The sequence below is a fragment of the Stylophora pistillata genome, chromosome 13 (assembly GCF_964205215.1).
Source record: "Stylophora pistillata chromosome 13, jaStyPist1.2, whole genome shotgun sequence".
Lineage (NCBI taxonomy): Eukaryota > Metazoa > Cnidaria > Anthozoa > Scleractinia > Pocilloporidae > Stylophora > Stylophora pistillata.
The window spans coordinates 8,463,913-8,483,987 of record NC_142531.1 but is presented as its reverse complement, the minus strand read 5'-3'; the positions used below and the strand labels follow the sequence as shown (position 1 = coordinate 8,483,987).

General features: G+C 38.6%; 2 protein-coding genes across 2 annotated transcripts; both read right to left on the bottom strand.

Moving 5' to 3' along the window:
• Nucleotides 1-4,222: 4,222 nt before the first annotated feature.
• On the bottom strand, nucleotides 4,223-6,641 carry LOC111342776 (BTB/POZ domain-containing protein 6). Its single transcript, XM_022949894.2, has one exon. It carries the CDS (start codon nucleotides 6,198-6,200, stop codon nucleotides 4,881-4,883), a length of 1,320 nt encoding a protein of 439 aa, XP_022805629.2. The 5' UTR covers nucleotides 6,201-6,641; the 3' UTR covers nucleotides 4,223-4,880.
• Nucleotides 6,642-8,911: 2,270 nt separating this feature from the next.
• LOC111342775 (uncharacterized) lies at nucleotides 8,912-15,725 on the bottom strand. Its single transcript, XM_022949893.2, has 7 exons — nucleotides 15,540-15,725; nucleotides 12,750-12,872; nucleotides 12,215-12,322; nucleotides 11,392-11,508; nucleotides 10,230-10,271; nucleotides 10,018-10,140; nucleotides 8,912-9,183 (listed from the first exon to the last, which is right to left on the bottom strand). Exons 1-7 carry the CDS (start codon nucleotides 15,625-15,627, stop codon nucleotides 9,137-9,139), a joined length of 648 nt encoding a protein of 215 aa, XP_022805628.1. The 5' UTR covers nucleotides 15,628-15,725; the 3' UTR covers nucleotides 8,912-9,136.
• Nucleotides 15,726-20,075: the final 4,350 nt, after the last annotated feature.

Below are 20,075 nucleotides of genomic sequence, written 5' to 3'. Positions count from 1 at the left end.
TAGGAATTTGTTGTGGAAGGCACATAACTTTTTGGCGCCGAAATTAGTGGTTTTTGCAAGTATCAAATTTCATCACGTTTTTCGGAGACAAACTTCCATCCAGTAGGTGAAGGCCTAACGTTTGGCAAAGTTTTATAGAAATTGGCCACGTTTTAAAGAAGTTATAGTTAAATTTTGTCAAAAACCGTGAAAATGGACATGGGAACCAGGCCTTAATCCACTTGAGTGGCTGGCACATGAGAATCTTGCTACGCATCCCAGGCGCTCAAATACTGTGGGATTTTGATTTTCTTCGAGGACTAGATACGATCTGTTTGGATGGATTTTCGATTGGAAGGTACGAGGAGAATTGTACATCTTTTGACCTTAATCCTGCGAAGTTTGAAAGCGGAGAAATGCGATTTTCGGGGGGAAAATCGCTCGGGCGCTTGAGCCCTTTCAAAACAAGGCTTCCACCCTTGCCTTTCTTTTATGCATTACATTAACGACGAACTCAGACTTATTCAAAATCACTAAAAAAAATATTTTTGAGGCAAAAGGACGACTATACACCACAGGGAAGGTAAGTCAACATTTATTTATCAATGATTTATGTACATAGTCAGCAATATATCACTATAGGTGAGGCAAACGGTAAATGTGGTACATTCACTATAAAACAACAGTCGGCTACACAAACCACAGGCGGCCCAGGCTCTGTCACAGGCTCTGTTACAGGCTCTTTCACAGTGGATTATTATAGCCGGAGTTTGTATAGTGGTTTAGTTGGACTTGCTTTTGAGCTCCGTATGATAAAGTTGTGTGAAATGATAAAAGAAATAAAGTCATACCTTCATACAGAGTAGTCTGTGCCGTTCTTGTCGTGATTTGAGGCCGTTTTGCTGTGTTTCAGCTCAACTTCCTAGCGCTACCAAGTAAAAAGGAAGGTAGGAAACCTCTGTCTCACACACGCTCGCCAAAATCGTTCGAAAAACACACTTAAATGCTTCACCTTGAATCGAAACTTGGCAGCACGAAAGCCAAATAGTTGCCTTTTAAGTTTATCAAAACAAATCCCACAAAAGTTGGGTTGTCGAGCAACCAGCCCAGCGAAAATCTCAAATTGACCGCCATTTCAACGCCGTTAGAATGCGCGTCCGTCAAAACCTGTGCAGTCAAAAGTTCGTTACAACGCGGTCAGCCTGGACACTAGTAAAATTAGGCCCAATAGGTAGCCCCACGATATGAATTACTCAGTCAGAAATAAATACCAACCCACAAGTGGAGGGAATATTTTGCTAAATGGCTTGCTGTTTTGCTAAACATTGGCCACAGTTGACAATGGCCATTTAGCAAAGTATTCACTCCACGTGTGGGTTGGTATTTATTTCTGACTGAATCATTCATATCGTTGGGCTACCCGTTGGGCCTAGTTTTGCTAGTGTCCAGGCTGACCGCGTCGTAATGAACTTTTGACTGCAGAGGTTTTGACGGTCGCGCATTCTAACGGCGTTGAAATGGCGGTCAATTTGAGATTTTCGCTCGGCTGGTTGCTCGAAACAGGGTATACATATAAAGTTGAATACACGCATATAAAGTTGTATACATTCACTTCTTTTGTGGCTCGAATGTCCAAAAAGCATACGAAATAATTTGTGTATTCCCTTTCTTCAGGATTCGAACGAGCAGTCGTCATCTGCCTATATTTATGAAAGCCGTAGGGTTCGACTGAGGCTTACCTGTAGTCCAATTATAATGTGTAGTAGAATAAACATCTGCCTCGCAAATGCTACAAATGTCTGTGATATCTGGCATTATTTTATTTTCCTATCAGTAAAATCGCTGTCGCTGAATGACTCATAACCTGCATCAAATTTTGCCTGCAGCCACAACTTAAATGTCTTTTCTTCCACATAAATACGCTCATGGTTCCTCAGCCACGCTTTCTTGTATTCCCCTCTGTCTTCAACCTTTCGTTTCCGCCCTGAGTAATGTGTTTACTGCCTTGTCCGGAACCTCTGCTAGAAGCCATTTCGAATTTGTGAATGCAACTTAAAAAAGTCAGGATGACTTTTTAAAGTCTCGATCGGCTACACGAGCAAGTGCATACCGTGACCGTGTCCCTTTAAGCGTGTTTTTCGAGCGATTTTGGCGAGCGTGTGTGAGACAGAGGTTTCCTACCTTCCCTTTTACTTGGTAGTGCTAGGACGTTGAGCTGAAACACAGCAAAACGGTCTCAAATCGCGACAAGAACAGCACAGACTACTCTGTATGAAGGTAAGACTTTATTTCTTTTATATTTCACACATGTAACTTTATATTTACGGAGCTCAAAAGCAAGTCCAACTAAACCACTATACAAACTCTATGATAATCCACTGTGAAAGAGCCTGTGACAGAGCCTGGGACGCCTGTGCACAAACAGATTGTATTGGCCCCCTGTGTATAGACTAGTGAGCAGCACTTCTGCAAACAGTAATTGTAAAACCTTTTTTTTTAATTTTCCGACGCGTTTCGTCAAACTGTCGTAGATTTCTTCAGGGAGTTTTACAAGTATAACTAAACGCCTGTATTTATAAGCCGAAGTTCCGGGGACCGATGACCATAGAGGCTTAGCCGGACTTACGAACAAGAACAGGCGTATAGTTATACTTGTAAAACTCCCTGAAGAAGTCTACGACAGTTAGACGAAACGCGTCGGAAAATTAAAAAAAAGTTTTACAACTACTGTTCGCAGAAGTGCTGCTCACTAGTCTATATTTTAAAAAATAATTAAAAAATTGAAAAAATTGTAAAAAATTAAAAAATTATTAAAAAATGATTTAAAAAATTAAAAAATAATACATCACTCTGCAATTTTGCAATGCTTTAAACGGCCACAAAGGTGGACAGGGAGCAACACTAGCAAATCAGACCGAACAACAGCATTAAAATATACGATAGAACACGTACTCACCTTCCAGTTGAAGTTCCGAAGTTTGCTCGCCCCGCGAAGTACGAACTGACCTTAGTATCCCGGCCTTAGAGCCTTAGTAGCCAAGCCAAGAGGCACTCTGCACGTGTAACTGTTCGATAAGTTATTCAGGTTGTGGAGGTGTTTTGTATCTTTGGAAGTATTTTGTGATTCGTGGAAGTGTTTTGTGTTTTGTGCAAGTGTTTTGAATTTGTGGAAATGTTTTGTATTTGTGGAAGTGTTTTGTATCTTTGGAAGTGTTTTGAATTTGTGGAAATGTTTTGTATTTGTGGAAGTGTTTTGTATCTTTGGAAGTGTTTTGTGATTTGTGCAAGTGTTTTGTGATTTGTGCAAGTGTTTTGTGATTTGTGCAAGTGTTTTGTGATTTGTGCAAGTGTTTTGTATTTGTGCAAGTGTTTTGTCCCTATGGGCCACCATAGAATGGGCTTTAAAATCAGATGGATTTGCGACGCTTGAAAGATCCTAAATTAAAAAAGTAATCAAACGTGACACACTGAATATTGAAGAGGTGGAGTTGTTAAAAGTTGTGAAATTTTGGGCGACGAGGAAATGTGAGGAAGAAGGCTTGACTCCAGATCATAGCAGTGGAAAAGGGAAATGCTTGGAGAGAATATTGTTGAAGCAATTCGTTTCTCAGTGATGAAGCAGCATGACTATGGTGCGGTTGTTCTTGACCGCAAGACACTAACAACAGGCGAGGCCTCAGTGTTGGGCACCCCAATGGGGTTTCTCGAGAAAAAACGCATCATCATTTTAATTTTTTTATTTTTTTTTTTGCAGATTTGGATCTGTGCACTGAGCTGGTTCAGGCCACTTTTATGTGTCTGGTAAAAGGGAATCTTATTTTCTAAGTGAACAAAGACGTCTTCTTATGTAGAGTAAAGCTCTTTTAAAAATGAAAATGAAATATTTATAATATATGTGTTATAGATTTAGAGATCAACATATCAAATGAAACTTTAAAATTCATATCGGGAAACTTTCCTTCTTCGCTCATTAATTCAGGGACACATCAGTTATATTATGGTTTTTTAGTTTTCTTCGATAATCCTGTTTTCATCAGACGAAATATCAAACATCAAATCAAGTTGGTTAGTTTGTAATAACGAAAAAAACACGGGGCAGTGTTACGTTATTTGGAAAATAAAAAATATGTACAACAACAACACCAAAAGCAAAAGCAAAACTTCTAAGAGGGTAACAATGTATTAATTTCGCTTTGGAAAATGTACTCTGCAATCACTTTGTGATGAGCTAAAACTTTACACGTCAAGAAAAATGATTTTATTACAAAATACAATGACGTGTTCGTTCCAGGTATTTTTTTCGTGGATATTATACCTGAATACTGACTGATCGTCCATTATGGTGACATTTTTCAGTTTAAATGAACTACCATGCAATTGATTCTATCCTTACCAGTGTTTTACAAGGTATTGTAAAACATTTCAATGAACCTTTGCTACCAGTTCACCTGTACTTATAAATTAACTAGTTATCCCGTGACCCCGAAATTTACACCTGAATAGAGAAGTCATACGTAAAATAAACACTTATGCGCTTTCAGTAACTGTATCTTTAACTCAGAAATTACTCTTTTACGAAATATTAACATGCTTTTGGTAGATTATGAACCCGTCTTTGACTCGCATAACAAGAAATTTCCTAGTGGTGCTAGAGAGTCAAAAGAAGATCAGGGAGGAATGTTTTGCCAAACTTGAGAAAAGCCACGACTTTTCAAAAAAATTCGTAGAATAGTCAGGAATAATTGAACTAAGCACCATTGCTTTTGATACATTACAAATTGGAACAGAAAAATCATGTTTAAGAGCAAGAGATCGTAAACGATTTATAAAATAAATCTCTTGTCCGGTGTAACTTGTTTGTTACTTGTAAGTTGTTTGCATACTTAATATTGGCTATGGATTCAAATTTCCTTAAAGATAAAAGATGGAAACTGCCCTTGTCCAACTTTTGTTCCATTTCTACTCCACGTGCTGTCTTGAAAATCAAATTTAACCCCACAACAAACCGCAGAAAGTTGACCATTCATGCCAAAACAAGAATTAGCACCAGAGATTGCAGCTTCAATACGATATTTAACGCCCTTCTTTATGACAACTGGATCGGCAAAAAGAATCTTGAAGCCATAAAATGAATGTGGTTCTAACTTAGTAAGCACCGAGGAAAAAATTCCAGATACCGAATTTAGATACGAGCATTTTTCTAAATTCTTTATGCTGATAGTCACAGAATATTCATTACTATGATTTTCACTTCCGCACAGTCTTACTCCAAGTAAGAAGATGTCTTTGTCGACCGTGAAAAGAAGACAGTCTGATTTACCGAGAGTATAATGGTGGCCTGAGCCAGCCGTTTCAAAGTCTCTAAATCTACAACAATCCAAGTACACAAGTCTTTCTTTTAGAGGAAATCCAACTGAGGCTCTACTCACACGATTGAAATACTTAGAAATATCAAAAACTTCCTCCTGTGTCAATATCTTCGTGTTAAGAACAACATCAGCGAATTCATTCTGCTTCATTATTGGGAAACGGATTGCTTTTACAACTTGTTCACCAAGTGTTCTTCTTTTCTGACCTCCATCGGCTGGTGAACCATTTTCTCTGCAATTCCTTGTTGCCCACAAATCCACAGCTTTGAACAAGTCCACCTCTTTAATATTCAGTGTGTCACGGCTGACTATTGCTTCTAGCAACGACCGTTCAATTGTCATAAAACTATCCGATTTTAATGCATCTCTTGCCTGTTCATCGACTACATTCCAACACCAATTAACCAATTTACCTTCTTGGAACTTTTCGACGATTGGCAGGATACGGAAAACGTTCGAAACATCCAACTTATCTTGTAGGTAATTCGTGCATTTGTCAGCCAGGGAGGGCACCATATATTTCTTCGCTAAATACAACACTCCCAAAACATTGCCCTCGCTTAAAAACACTTCATCGCTGTAGATGTAACGAAACAACTCCAACAAACTCGTGTACTCACAGTCAGGTAGTTCAATAGAGCCTCCAGTCTCCGCCATGTCACCGTAAAACATGGCTTCAAAAACCGGGCTGCTTAGTGACAAAACAAACTTATGACCGGGGATCACTCGTTTCCGGCTTTCGCCATCCGTGTCCCAAACAATAAACTTCACATCGCTGAAAAGATCGTTGTTGAAAACAAACTTGATTCTATCTCTGATAGATGCTTTTGCTGTTAGCCAGATGTTAGACATTTTAAGCGACGGCGTTAAAATTTTTCGTGGTTGATTTGGAACACTGCCTCTTTCGATGTAAAGCCGTTTGGTGTGGCTAATGACAAACACTATTTTCCGGTTTTATTCTAGAATGACATAATCACTGTTACAGCTGCGTGCGTTTGAATTTAAAATTAAAATATTGTTTTCCATAAGGATGTAAGATTATGCGCTACGAGTTACTATTTATGACACTGAAGGGACTATCATGTGGAATGATTGAGGAATAAGAGTGTTGTTGATAGTGCAGTTCACTCTTCTGATAACCAACATTTCTTGAAATTTATGTTTTAAAAGTTGTCGTCAGTTCTCTTGCATTTATTACCCATGGAAATTAAAAATGTCAGTAATTGCTGACTCATTTTGTTTATCAGTTACTTTTCATTGCCTTATATTGGAAACCACCTCAATACTTTGGAATAAACTCTTATTAAAAAACGACACAGGTGTATTCGGCTTGGCACCTCCATCAAAAGCTTTTTATCTTTTACTTCTTACACATTTGCTTATGTAATTCCTGCAAAGTCACGGTAATTACAAGCATCTACTTCATTATAGCTTTAGTCTCCCTGAAAAGTATAGTTGAGTTTGTTATGACTATCGCTGTCTGGAGGCTTTCAAAGAAGAGTTCATTGAAGAACTGAAGAATTTTGGTGAGGAAATCAGTGTCCCAAATTAACCTCGATCTTGTACTCTCAATTCGAACTCGCAGGGTTAAAATCAAGGAAGTCGAACTGTTATTCTTGTTGTCACGTCGTGAGCAAACAAAACTAGCCTTTCTAGCGTTGGCAATCATTGGTCATTCATAAATTAGTTATGCAAAACGTTATGATAAAAATTGCCTTTAGTTGTGGTAAGACCAACACTCTGACTGCCCCCGCTCTCCTCCCCCCCCCCCCCACCGAAAAGTTTTGAAGCAAGGAATTGGGCCGAGAGCACGAAAACGAGGTTTCCCACTGTTTTTAAACATCAATTATTGTATGGCTGTGTCTCATAAGGACTGGGAACTACTGAATTCACGAATTTGATTGGCTAAAATCAACATTGAAAGCGGTCTAGATTTTCCCATCTAGACCTACATCTAGACCGGTCTAGAAAAAAAAGTTACAAAAATATAATGTTCCGTTACTTTCTAGACACAGCCATGAAATAAACACCTTATTAACCGAGCTAAGTCAGTCTGTATGGGAGAATCTTGACCTCGGTCGCTGGTTACAGACCTCACTGCGTTCGGCTTGTACCGACGACCTCGGTAGAAGCAAACGAAATGAGATGCAAACCCCACTACGAGTTGAGTTTGCTCTCATTTCAAGAGGGCGTTTTACAGCAAATCCTCAAAGTTATCAACATGTATACAAAATTAAACAAGCCACCCAACCAAACTATGTATGAATTTGGATTCGAGGTCTTTATTTAAACCCAAGTATGCTGAATGTGTTTATTTTACAGCAAAGATTAACCTTTAATATGTAAATGTGGCAAATCACCCTTGGTCAATTAATAACCCTTGGTATAAGTTTTTGGGATTTGGTCGAACATAAGTTTTTGGGAATTGGTCAAATTTTAAGGCTTTTGCAAGAACCATATTATAATATATATTATTATATTAGATATGTAATTAAATATCCTGATATATTAATTATTTAATAATAATTTTAATGTATTAGGAGAAACGATTCACAATGTAGTAGTAACACCTTCTGGAAGATGTTATTGGTGTTTCTTTTTATGTTTTATTGTGCTTTTTTCATTGTATTCATGCCCGCTCTGCTTTTAAATGGCAAGAAAAACATACCAGAAAAATATTAATAGCTTTCACTTATTTTTTGCTTCGATTTTACACGGTCAAACAAATGGTAAACACCACAGCGTACACTATTGAGTTATGGATGCACGCTGGAGGTTGCTAAGCACGAAAGAAGCGTAAGAGTCGCTCGAGGCGATAGCCGAGAGCGACTCTAGCTTCTTGAGTGCTTAGCAAACCTCCCAAGTGCATCCATAACTCAATAGTGTACGCTGTGGTGTTTACCATTTGTTTTATTACATAACATTGATACATTGTAGCTAAAGAGTTCCCTTTTATTTAACAAATAAAACGTGACCAGAAAAAACAAGTGCGCGCGGAAAAATAGTCTTTACATTTGCTCACGTCAGCAGCGTACACCCATGGGCAAATGGGGGACGCTAAATTGACCAATCAGAACGTGCGCTTTACTTTAGTTATGTTATAATAATATCTGGGGATTTTCTGGTTAGGAGAAATAATAAGCAAGTTCTTTGACTATAGTCTTGATTAACCAGCACCCATGGATTGTGTCTAACATTCTCATCTCAGGGTTTTTTTTTTTATCAGGCAAGAAAGGGTGGAGAACTCTCCCACTAGCATATTATGGCCTGACATGTTTTTTATTCAGACATGGAACCTTTGTGCCCTCCATGTATACGTTCCTGTCATTCATAATTTCCTTCTGCTACTTAATATATTTTTCTAATTAGAACCTTGCCACTTTTAAAAGTCTGTGAGTGTATTGGTGAGCTTTACACTCACTGGGTAATACGGTGTTTGGTGTTTGACCTCTCACATGCTTCAATGTCACGCACATACATTAGAGTGACAATAGAGGGCACAACATCCAAACTCACCTTTAGATTTTACTTTGGAGAAGAAATCAGTGCAATGCAAACAGATACACACTTCCATCTGATAGTTTATTGACTCAAAATTTTAGAGGGTAGCAAAGTGGTTTTGAGATTGCAAACTCCTAATGGATAAATTTAGAAAATTTGACATGTTTTTGGCTGTGCAGCCTCAGACAAGCTTGTTGGCAACGGCTAAGACAGAAAAGTTATAAAAAAAGCCCCCTTTTTTAGAGGAGGTTTTTAAATTGGCTGAGTCATTGCTAAATGTGATGTCTTCAATCAGTGTAGAGCATTCTAGTGATCATTTCTTGATTGCCATCACCTGGAAAGAGGAAGGGAAAGTAAGTAGATAAGCCCAAGCAAGAGATCGCTCAAAATACTCAACGTTTTATTTTCTAAGTGCAGGATGTGACTACAGCAGTCCCTTAGCACTTCTTTATTTGTTCTTTTTTATTAGTGCGCATGTTTATTTTGCTACTTCGTGGTTATCTTCAATGTTCACCTTATGTTACTCAAGTCGCCTTATACTGTCGGTTCAATGCGCCCGTAGGAACATAAAAACGAACAGACACGTGATATTAATTGGTTGGAATGCGAAGAGCCGAGTGAAAGGGACAGTCTGTGAAACGCAGTGATACTGTAACCAGCTCTTTTAAGTGCATGTCTTGAATAGAGGCCAGTTACTTTCTAACATAAAGGCTTGCTGGACTGACTTTTCTTATTTCAACCTCAGTCATATTTCTACAGAGATCAGCCCCTTTACAAACCGAGAGGCTCTTTACGCAGTTAACATGAAAATGCGATTGAAATTTTCAGGAAAATTTAAACTCTGGATTGGAGTTAGTCTAAAACTTAGCAAGGTCCGTAACAGGTTAAGGGGACAATGGTTGGCGAAAGACTGTCCAATTCTTAGCCATGTTTGACCCTAATTAGAGGAAAGAAGCGTGCAAACGATTATGGTAGTTGATGTATTATACATAAAGACCGACAAAATGAGGTCCGCATTTCTTCCATGTCTTTGTGCGGCGCTGAATTTGGCTTTCTAAACCTAACCCCTCTGAGATACATCCAAGCTACTATGATGATGCATTGGCAGCTTTGGGCGCCACTTTGCAGAAAGGTCCATCGATTTCAAACAAAAATCTGATATTCTTACCACAGAAGCCACATGTAAATGCACAGTTTTTCTGTAGGTAGCTCTTCCATCCTTTCACTGCGCAGTACCCTTTCTTCTTGCGTCGTTCGCACAGCTGTTGAGGCTCAACATCATAACAGTCATCTACAAACGAAAAACAAATTAAGATTCAGTTATGTTTAGTTTACATGCTCATGAACGAATTGAGTAAAGGAGAAAAACATCTCACTCACGTTCGCAAACTCCAGAATCCTCCATGCAAGGATAAGACGCCTCTGAAAAACACAGTGGAAAGTTTTAAACTTCAAGTGACGCACATAGTGGGGGAGGGGCGTGTGCCGTGAGTTCATTCTTTTAGCTCAGTAATGCTATCTTAGTATTGACTATTACCTGATGAGCTAAATTATCGCAATGACTGATGACTTGACCTTTCTTAAAGCCTGGTTCACATATGATCGCACACGATCGCAGGCGATCGCACTCGATCACCAGCGATCACGGTCTGTGATTATATGTGAACAGCTCTGCGATCGTGTGCGATCGAGTGCGATCGTCTGCGATCGTTTGCGATCATATTTGAACAAAGTTATGCGATCATGTGATTGGAATGTGTCCAATAATGCTATGCAGGCGGCATTATACCATGACAACCAGTTATTGGTCAACTTTTACACGTGCGTGTGTTTTGACAAGATGAAAGGTGAAATTGACACAGAACAGTTTATGGAAGAAATTAGAAAATACGATTGTTTGTTAAATCGCTTTAGCAAAGAATTCGCTCTTTCTTAAGACTTCCTGCACCAAGAAGCGACGTTACTTCTTTGATCTGGCAGCGGTTCTCCGTTTAAGTAAAGACAACAGAAGCAGAATGTTAACATAAATAAAAGTTCAGCGTCCTTTGCGTTTATGTTGGTTGACTGGAGTTACATTGTATTGCCGCTGAATGGTAAACCATGGACTCGGTTGTCATAGATCGCTGCGATCGGCTGCGATCATATGTGAACATGCGGTTCGCAATCTTCGGTTAAGTGGTTTCAGCGATCGTGCGATCGCCTGCGATCGTCTGCGATTATATGTGAACCAGGCTTTAGTCTGACTCACTTTGTGCGCAAGCGCCATCACCAAGATCGCCATCACCAAGGTCGCAAATTATCGAGTTGACTTTTGTGTGCCTGTGATTACCAGGAAATACTGTTGTTTGCAATTTAAAACGCAGCGCACGTGATTTGTAATGTCTGACACAACTGTAAAAATACCGTGCGTCATTTCGTTTAATTTAGTGTCATCCTATAGCAATGCAGCCCTTTTCTCACTAATACCGAGAGGTACGCCAAATTATAAAAACTGCAAACATCCCATTTACGCTTTTTTTTTAACTGAAAAAGCTAAACTTACCTTTGCAGTAGCCACATATCTCAGGGCAGTTCTCTCTGAGTAATTTATGGTTTCTCTTTGTGAAGCACAAATCTTTCCTTAACGAACAATATCTTCCATTCTTCCTGTTTTCGCAGGCTGTGAGAAACATCAAGTTAGAATTAGTGACAGATCGATGTGCAAGTTATACTTTACTCCGCGTTAGCACTGGTGAATTGAGCGCAATGACACAATTATTACATAGCTATCACTAAATGCTAGTTAAGGATTTTTCAAAACGCATCTGTTGTATTTCATTACGCATCAATTCTGTTTAAAACTTTCAGTCGTGAGTAGCGCGCGCACACTGACGGTGGAGCTATACTGGGGTTGGATCTTGCCAACGAGGTAAATTGTCATTCTCTCTGAAACGAGTGAGATGACCCCCTTCTCTACTGATATTATTTATTCATGATGGATACTCGTAAAATATAGATTAAGAAGAAGCAGTTTAGATCGTATAAGCTTTTTACTTTTTTTAGATGAATTACATGAAAATCTGCAATCTCAAATAGGGAGGAGTATGAGATGATGCCGTAGAGTTTCAATGTTTTAACTAAAAGATTATATGAACTCATTTCTTTAATAATATTTCTATATCCATTAGTTGCACCCGTTTTAAACCACAAAGTCTGGTTGGGATATCTTTTTCAAAGGGGAATTGCTCTAACTCAGGGATTTAATGTTGCTGTTTAAGCTGTTTGTAGTCGCAGAATTATATTTGATTCATGGTTATTTAAAGGAAAGGTTTTTGTAACGATAATATTTAAATGAAATTTAAAATATAGAAATTGTCATTCGGTACCAGGACATCCCTGTCCGTTTGGTCCAGTGGCAGCGGTGATGCCGTCCCAGCAACAACCATATTTGGACTTTTGATTTCCATCGTAACACACCTCAGGCGATGGAGGCTCTAGAAACAAAAAATCGTTTTAAAAGAAACGTTTTGGTTAGCATCTTATTCGAACGACCACTCAAAAACAAAAAATTAAAAGCCGTCCGTTTACCCAATTTCAATACGAAGAACAAGTCACATTTCGAGGCTTGATATAACCTGGGGAATATCTTGACATTTTGGTTTTCTCTTGAACTGATATGGTTTTATGGAATTTTTTTCTCAGCAGTTAAAGCGTAGAGCCAATTTTTAACTTGGAAAGGAAAAATCATTCTTTGGATAGTCATTGGAAATTGGTTTTCATTCGGACAATATATATCCTCGGGTTCATAATTCTCTAAATTTTCATGACCTTTCTATGTCTCACCGAGCTAAAAGTTTAAAGAGAATCCAAATACTGATCTCTCCCTGAGGGTTAAAGGGTTTAAAACGATGGAGCTTTTACCGCAGAAATTGCAGGTTTCAGGGCAAAGCTTCCTCATCATTCCCTGGGCTCGGCGAGATAATGATCTGCAAAGTCCCCTTGACTTCCACGCGTCACATTTTGTGTTAAGGTCCTGGCACCACTCTGTAAAGGAATTGTTACAGTTGTCAGAAATGATCGGAATCAATAACCATTAAGACAAAAGAGATAGAACAAAAGCTGGTATCCGAAAAGGTCAATGGAGTTAGTAGCTTGATTTCTCCGGTCTGGAAGTTTCTACATCTTTGCAAAGGTTGCTTCTAGTCAGTTGTTTTCAATAACATCCCTTTGAGGCTATGATCAGCACGACCAGTAAGAGAAATCTTCACACCGGTAGAGCAATCCCTTTACCTTCTAACTTTTCAAGAATTGCACGTGATTTTACGCGAGAATAAGAGGTACTTTTTACCGGCTCCCGCTTGAAATGGAGAACAGTGAGTCATCCAATTTAGCATACCCTTTCTAAACGTTTTGAGCGGCAAAAACTTCTTCGTTTCAGTTCATTTCAGATCCACTATCTGCTCTGTTAAGTACATTTCATTACAAGATACAAAGCCTTAAAAGTACACGTTAAAAGGAAGTTCGAGTAATTTCAAGCTCTCTTTGTAATTGAGTTAAGAGTTATGTAAACCGTAGGGAACTCGTGCCCCAAACCCTGAATCAAGTCGTACTTTTTGAAATTGATTTCATGCAGTTGTCGTGGATTTTATGAAGTTTCCTAAATCTTTAATTTGCGTTACTTTTGTAAAACTGTAGCTACAGTTTTTCGAGCTTCCATTTTAGCCTTACGCTATGAAGTTGTTTTTTTCTGAAGTAATGTCTATATCTAACCCATAGTGCAACATTGCCACTGAACTCTTTGTAAAACTCGGCCGGAAACGACTTCACCCCGAGAGCCCCTAAAAATTGTGATCTGTGTAGGATCCGTGGCAGGATCTCAGTTTGTAGATTTGCGCTGTTACATTTGCATGGTTTTATCCTATATTTACGCTTTAACTCCTAATCCTTTCGTGCCAGCTAACTTTTTAGTGATCTATACATGATTGTTTTCCAGTTTGTTAACATTACAATTGCGCTGTGTGAACGAGCCCCGCTGCTGATATATAACGACCCACTTATAAATTGTCATTGTTACAGAACTTCCAGCTCTAAATATCTGTTTAGTGGGATACTGGGGAATGGGGAATGGAAAATATCTTTTGAGTTTTAAAAGGTAATTACAATGGTAATTTCAAGTTATATACAGCTGGGGATAAGGTCACTGCATTAAAAAAAAAAAAAAAAAAGAAAAAAAGAAAAAAAAAAAGCACGTTTAACCACGTATATCCGCAATTTTACCGCCTCCTTATTTTTGTTTTTAACCTACAATATGTAGTTCAATATTCGGCCATTTTAGTTTAAGTCCTTTGTAACAATCCCCTTTTTCTTTACGTTGGAATACATCCCACCATTTATCTGACTCCTACTGCGTTTATTTTGTTTCAACACGGTAATTGTCCCTAAAGTATGACCGGTTAGGTTATTGCCAATTAAGTTTGTCACGATCGCCAAAAATATGTTCGCAAAATTTCTTTTAAACCACTATCTTTTAAACCACTACGTCAATAAATTGCGACAGTCACCTTTTTTGAGATGTTGTAAGTTTTGTTTGTGTCGACTAGATATCGTGGCTTCGAGCAACGAGTTAACGATGTTGACAGGTGTGAAGAACATTCCCGAGAACGCAATCATGATAATTTAAAAAATATATGTTTGGAATGTCAAAGTACGTGAGGTGTTCGAGGGGGTGGTCTCGTATGCTAAGAAAAATTTGATGAAATAGGATCATTCAGGTTGGAAACACTGAATAGGGCGTTATAAACAACTTTTACGATCTCCTAAAACTATGACTGTTATCAATTCAGTTGGGGTTATTAAGAACTGGAGTCCACAACAGAAACTTTATGCCTAGGTACTTTGTCTTAAACGGTGTTTATCTTGACAAAGGTGAGGATTTGATTGAGGTATGTCTCTCCCTCGTTTTGGCCTGATTTTCGTCATAAAGAATTTTGTCGTATTTCGAAGAAGCAGCTTATCTAGGTAAAAAAGAAGTCTCCGAGGGCGCAATGTTTTCAAGCAGCTTTCAGAATAGAATTGTAAATATTGTTTTGACCACATTCAAAATAATATTTAATTTATTGAGCTTTAGCTGAAGCTGCCATAATGTACTAGAACGCAGTATTTTTTTGCTTCTACGCGTTTGTTTTTATGTATTTTGTTGCAGCATTATGTCGTCCTTAAAAGTAGCTGCACGCAACAAAGTACAGACACCACAAAATTTAAACAAACATTACATTGAAGCATTGGAGGCAAAGTTATTTTTTGAATACGCGGGTTTCACTATCTTCCTTACATATCATGTGATACATGTAACTTCAGACAACTGAAGGCATCTATTGCTGACGCTCTTGCACAAAAAATTAAGCTAACGAATGAAAATCCATGATAGGATGATAAAACATTGTTAATTTGTATAGCTTTCTCTCTAAATTGAAGCAAAATGTGACGTTAAATTGCTATTAAACTGGACCAATATCGAAAGTACACCAAACTTCTTAACCACTGAGCAACTTCTGTATACCTCTAATCGAGGCATCTGGTTTCGTTTGAGTAGCTTTTGAGTGAACAATTTCTTTTAGTTTGCTGTAACAATGACATAATCATCATCTTCTTTAGTTTAAGATCATCAGATATGGATACCATCTGCCCGTTTAAGTTATAAGATACACCCACCGTTGTAAACTCCATTTGAGATATTTGTGCACAAGAGAAAGAAAACAAACACCCCGCCCAATAACTTGAAGTTTCTCTGATACTCCATTGCTGATTCTTGTACCGATTCAAGTGCCCAACTGTAGGTTCTTTGACAGACGTGGTAGGTCTCTGATAGTAACCAAGTCGTCGGTTTTGATCACCTAGGCGGTAGGTAACCTGTTTTATACCTGCTACTGATCAATCCAGACAAAGAGTTTGTGGTCTTTGTTTCGTAGGACCCCTGAGTCTGTGATTCTCAATAATTACTTTGGCTTTGTGTTTTTTCAAAGCAAAGAGATCGTGACTACGTGCATTCAATTTTGGAGATATTTATTGATCATGCAACACATTTGGTATTTTCTTTTTTTTTTTTTTACTGTAAGGATACATAAAGAACTCGATTATAGAAGAAAGCTATCTAACAAAAAAATTTATATATATAGGAAAACGTCCCCCTTTTTTCGTCTACAGCACTGAAAAACAACCTAATTACTCCTTCATTGCAGGCCCCCTTTCGCACCACCTCTGTTGACAGACACAATTTAAAAAGAACGACAGGGAGACCTTCTTGTTGTTGGCGAGAAATGATTAGATGAGATCTCATTAATCTTTTATGCTTTTCTTTTGAATTTAAGTTCAAAATTAGGAAGAGGTAATATTCCATCGGGGCTTTGCGTGTTTGGCGTCTCTCTTAGGCCACGCAAAAAAAAGAAGCTTTGTTTTGCTTAGGTTTTTCTGCCTGTAGTGTTCTTAGTGGTCGGTATAATGATTGCTTAAAAAAGTAGAATACGCAGATGTACTTAAACAGCCGAAATTTTGGTTTCGGGTTCTGCTTCTTCGGTCGCATTTTGAACAGTCTCTTTTTCTTGACCTGAGCGGGTTTAATAAATGCAACTTTCGATGGAACTTAATCAGGCAACCTGCAATCAATATCGCATACTTTTTCTTGTTTTAGTATTTGTTCGAGTCGACATAATCGCATGATTTGATGATTCGAAATGAAACTGAGGGGTTCCACACTCTTTTAGAGGTAGGAGTAACTTGTATTTGCTCAATAATTCTTCGACTAAAATCATTCTAAGTGTGTGTGTACGAGAACTTGATAACCTCATGTCATGTCCACGTTTTTATTTAAATTTCTTGTCTTGTTCTGAAAATTGGTCTATATTGGTCTATATTATGAAATGAAAGACGATACGAGAAAATGACGAATGTGCCTCTTTGGGAAGCTCCGGCAATAACGAAAAGTCGGGCATTTTTTCAACTTAGTCATCCCAAAGAATGACTAACAACTAATGTCAAGTTTTCCCAAGAATCGCATCTTTGAATAAAATCTTAAAATCTCGCATTCTGATTGGTTAACGAAGCAAGGTAGTTAGCATGGAATTGCGAGTTGAAAACGAGACTAAGTGATATTGTTTCGCATCTGCGTATGCATAGCAACTCTTAGTAATGCTGTTTTCTTTTTTTTTCTTGTTTTTTTTTTTAATTATGCGATTCAAGGAAAATTTATTAGCTGGCTCGTGAATTCCGCGTAACATTGCACTTGAAAATCGATATCGCACGAATCGCTTCGCGATTCGTGCGATATCAGTTTCCTCGAGTAATTTAAATTGAAACTTTGTATAAAGCGAAGTGACTTCGATTATGGAGCGAACTGACTCTTGCATTGGAGTGAAGTGACCGGGGGTGAAAGAAATGACCATGGGGCGAAGTGACCGGATACCATTTTGAATATCACTGCGGAATCGAACATTATCGTCATGACAATTATGGAAATGATGGCAAACTAACAGAGCTTTTGATAAGTAAGTAAGTATTTTTTTTTTATGTATATGTTAACGATCCTTCGCAGTAAAGCACTATTTGAGCAATAGTGAAAATCAGACCTGAAAAAAATTTCAGGCCTGTACGGGATTCGAACCACTGACCTCTGCGATACTAGTGCAGCGCTCTACCAATTGAGCTAACAAGCCAACTGGGAGCAGGCCATCAAATTAATTCGACATAAACCCGTAGATGATAAATCAAACAACAACAAACATATGAAACATATGTATGAACTGCGGTTATGAGACGTATATGTTAACGATCCTTCGCAGTAAAGCACTATTTGAGCAATAGTGAAAATCAGACCTGAAAAAAATTTCAGGCCTGTACGGGATTCGAACCACTGACCTAAGTGGTTATATAACCTCATATCGCATATGAGAGATAGCTCGTTTAAATGCAAATGTGGAAACCCACCCATCCCACCCCAGGGGAGAACATCTATCACACAGAAATCTCGTGCGTGGGAAATTAAATTCTCCTACCCTTAACCCTGCAGGAGATAGGACCTCCATTTATTCGTCCCTATCCGAGAAGAGTAGAATATTTAATCACTTCTTGATGTTATAGAAAGGTAGCAATTATTTGAAGACCTTGAGTGTTGGTCCGGCTGGGGCTTGAACCCTCGACCTCCCGCACAACAGTCCAGCGCTTTATCCATTGAGCTAACCGGGAGGCGGTCGTTAGACAGGTTCACTTTCTCAGTATCAGAAGAAATGTTTGGAGAACAGCATGGAGAATATGCATATAATGTTAAGGACAAAAAGATAGGAGAGCGTGAAATTACGTGCCATGAAGTATAAACATGATAAAACTTTCACAATTTAACAGTTTTTTATGATCTTATCAATTTGTGAAACAGCGTTTTAATCGTCCGGTTTTAATGTGTGCAGAATTCCCTCAGTATGGCCCTTATTCTGTAGTGACCTACTAACGTGACTACAAGAGGTCTGCAAACGAGCAGTCAGTGAAACTGCTGATGTCCCCCCATAACCTCTTGTTTAAGGTTCCCAAAAGGGTTGCTAAGGGTATCGCCTCTTTCTGGAAGCCGCTGCTAATAGTGAGGAATGATGATAATCCTTGTCAGAATTGCGCAGATTCGCTCGTAGGTAACATTGTGTTCTTCTATCGACAACTTGCAGATCGCAGCTGCTGCTCTGCTTTCTTTGGCTTGTATATGTTGTAGTTCAGTTTTATCCTTGGTTCAAATTTTATTTTCCTTTGTTTCAAACTCATTATTATACATTAACATGACCGAGAACAAAGGAAAATAAAATTTTCACCAAGGATAAAATTGAACTACAACATATACATACAGATCATCGGTGAACGTTATTTACATAACTATTCTCGCCTCTATGCTCACGCTTTGCGCTTTGCAACTGTTTACTCGATTTATACAGTAAATGATAAAGGTATCAAATAGGAACCAGAGAATTCTATTCGTGCGTCCTTTGGCCTTTGTGCTCCACATGTCTAAGCTGAGGTTGAGCGGGAACAAAGGTATCGACTACTCCTTGTCGGCTTTCGGCAATCATGGAATTATACAGTAATCATGCAATCTCTTAAGTAATCACGCGGAACTCAGATTTACGTATCAAGCTTGTGTCAAATTCTGATCCCAGAGGTATCAAGGACGAATTTCACGCATGCGCATATGGTTATTGTTTGGTCTATCTGACTAACGACTTATCTGAAACTCAGCTGGCAGAGCATCTGGTCGATCTGAGGCTCAAATCGGCGAGAAAGACTTAGATTTTACCTTTGTTACACGTTCGTGACGAAGTCGTTAACACCTTTTCTTAAATCTCTTAATAATAGAAAGCTGTTAATCGTCAATGAGGAATTTCCCTTTAATCCTCAGCTGTTCCTTCTTTGCTTTGAAAAGCTGGATCGACTTTTCTGCTTAAGATACGCGGCTGTCAACGCGAAAAAGAAAGTTTTAGAATTAAAATAAAAACTCCACCAATTTAGTAAATGTCATGGAGCAAATTTCAATCGATTATCGCAAATAGTCCAGGATTGCGGCGATTTTGCTTCATTTCGCTCTGCGATTGTTGCCGCTCTTTCAACCAATCACAAAATTAACCAATCGTGACTTCGCGGCGAGCATTTTCCGCCCTCAGCCCTTTGGCCCCCAGGAGTTTCTAGCATCTAATTTCTCTCAACCATATTACCCCTGAATCACACATTAGGGTCAGGAGAATAAAGGAAATGATCACCAACTATAGGGAAGGCTCTTGACTGTTCAAAAAAGATATCATTGTTCTCCTTGTGAGGTTCAAGGGGATACATACTGATGTTTGAGTGTAAAGGGTTAAAAGGGAAGTTGTGTGCAACCGGTGCATTTTCACCATCTACTCTAAATTCCAATTGCTTGGGGCTCAATTTTCGGCGTTGAAGTATTACATTGTATCGCATACTTTGTATCAGAGTCCGGTTTCTCAAAATCGTTTTAACAAACCTGTTATTTAGTTTTTCTTTTCCTCGGACCCTTGTAATGTCTTCTTTCGCCCTGATACGTCGTTGTGTGACTTTTGTTTTGGCGTAACGGAACTTGTTAAATTGAAATGGGCTCTTCTTATTGCTGTATGAATGGACCTATTCATGTGGATTAGTAGCGGGTTATGGGAGGGTTTAGCTGTTGAGGAGCATAGTATTATCGAACTGGCCAATATCGTAAGT

What these genes read in the sequence shown, in the direction of transcription:
- LOC111342775 (XM_022949893.2), bottom strand. Translation starts at nt 15,627, where the DNA reads ATGGAGTATCAGAGAAACTTCAAGTTATTGGGCGGGGTGTTTGTTTTC. An exon ending in TGAAACCTGCAATTTCTGCG is followed by an intron (nt 12,323 to 12,749) that starts GTAAAAGCTCCA and finishes TTTTGTTTCTAG; the next exon opens with AGCCTCCATCGCCTGAGGTG. An exon ending in GGATTCTGGAGTTTGCGAAC is followed by an intron (nt 10,141 to 10,229) that starts GTGAGTGAGATG and finishes TTTCGTTTGTAG; the next exon opens with ATGACTGTTATGATGTTGAG.
- LOC111342776 (XM_022949894.2), bottom strand. Translation starts at nt 6,200, where the DNA reads ATGTCTAACATCTGGCTAACAGCAAAAGCATCTATCAGAGATAGAATC.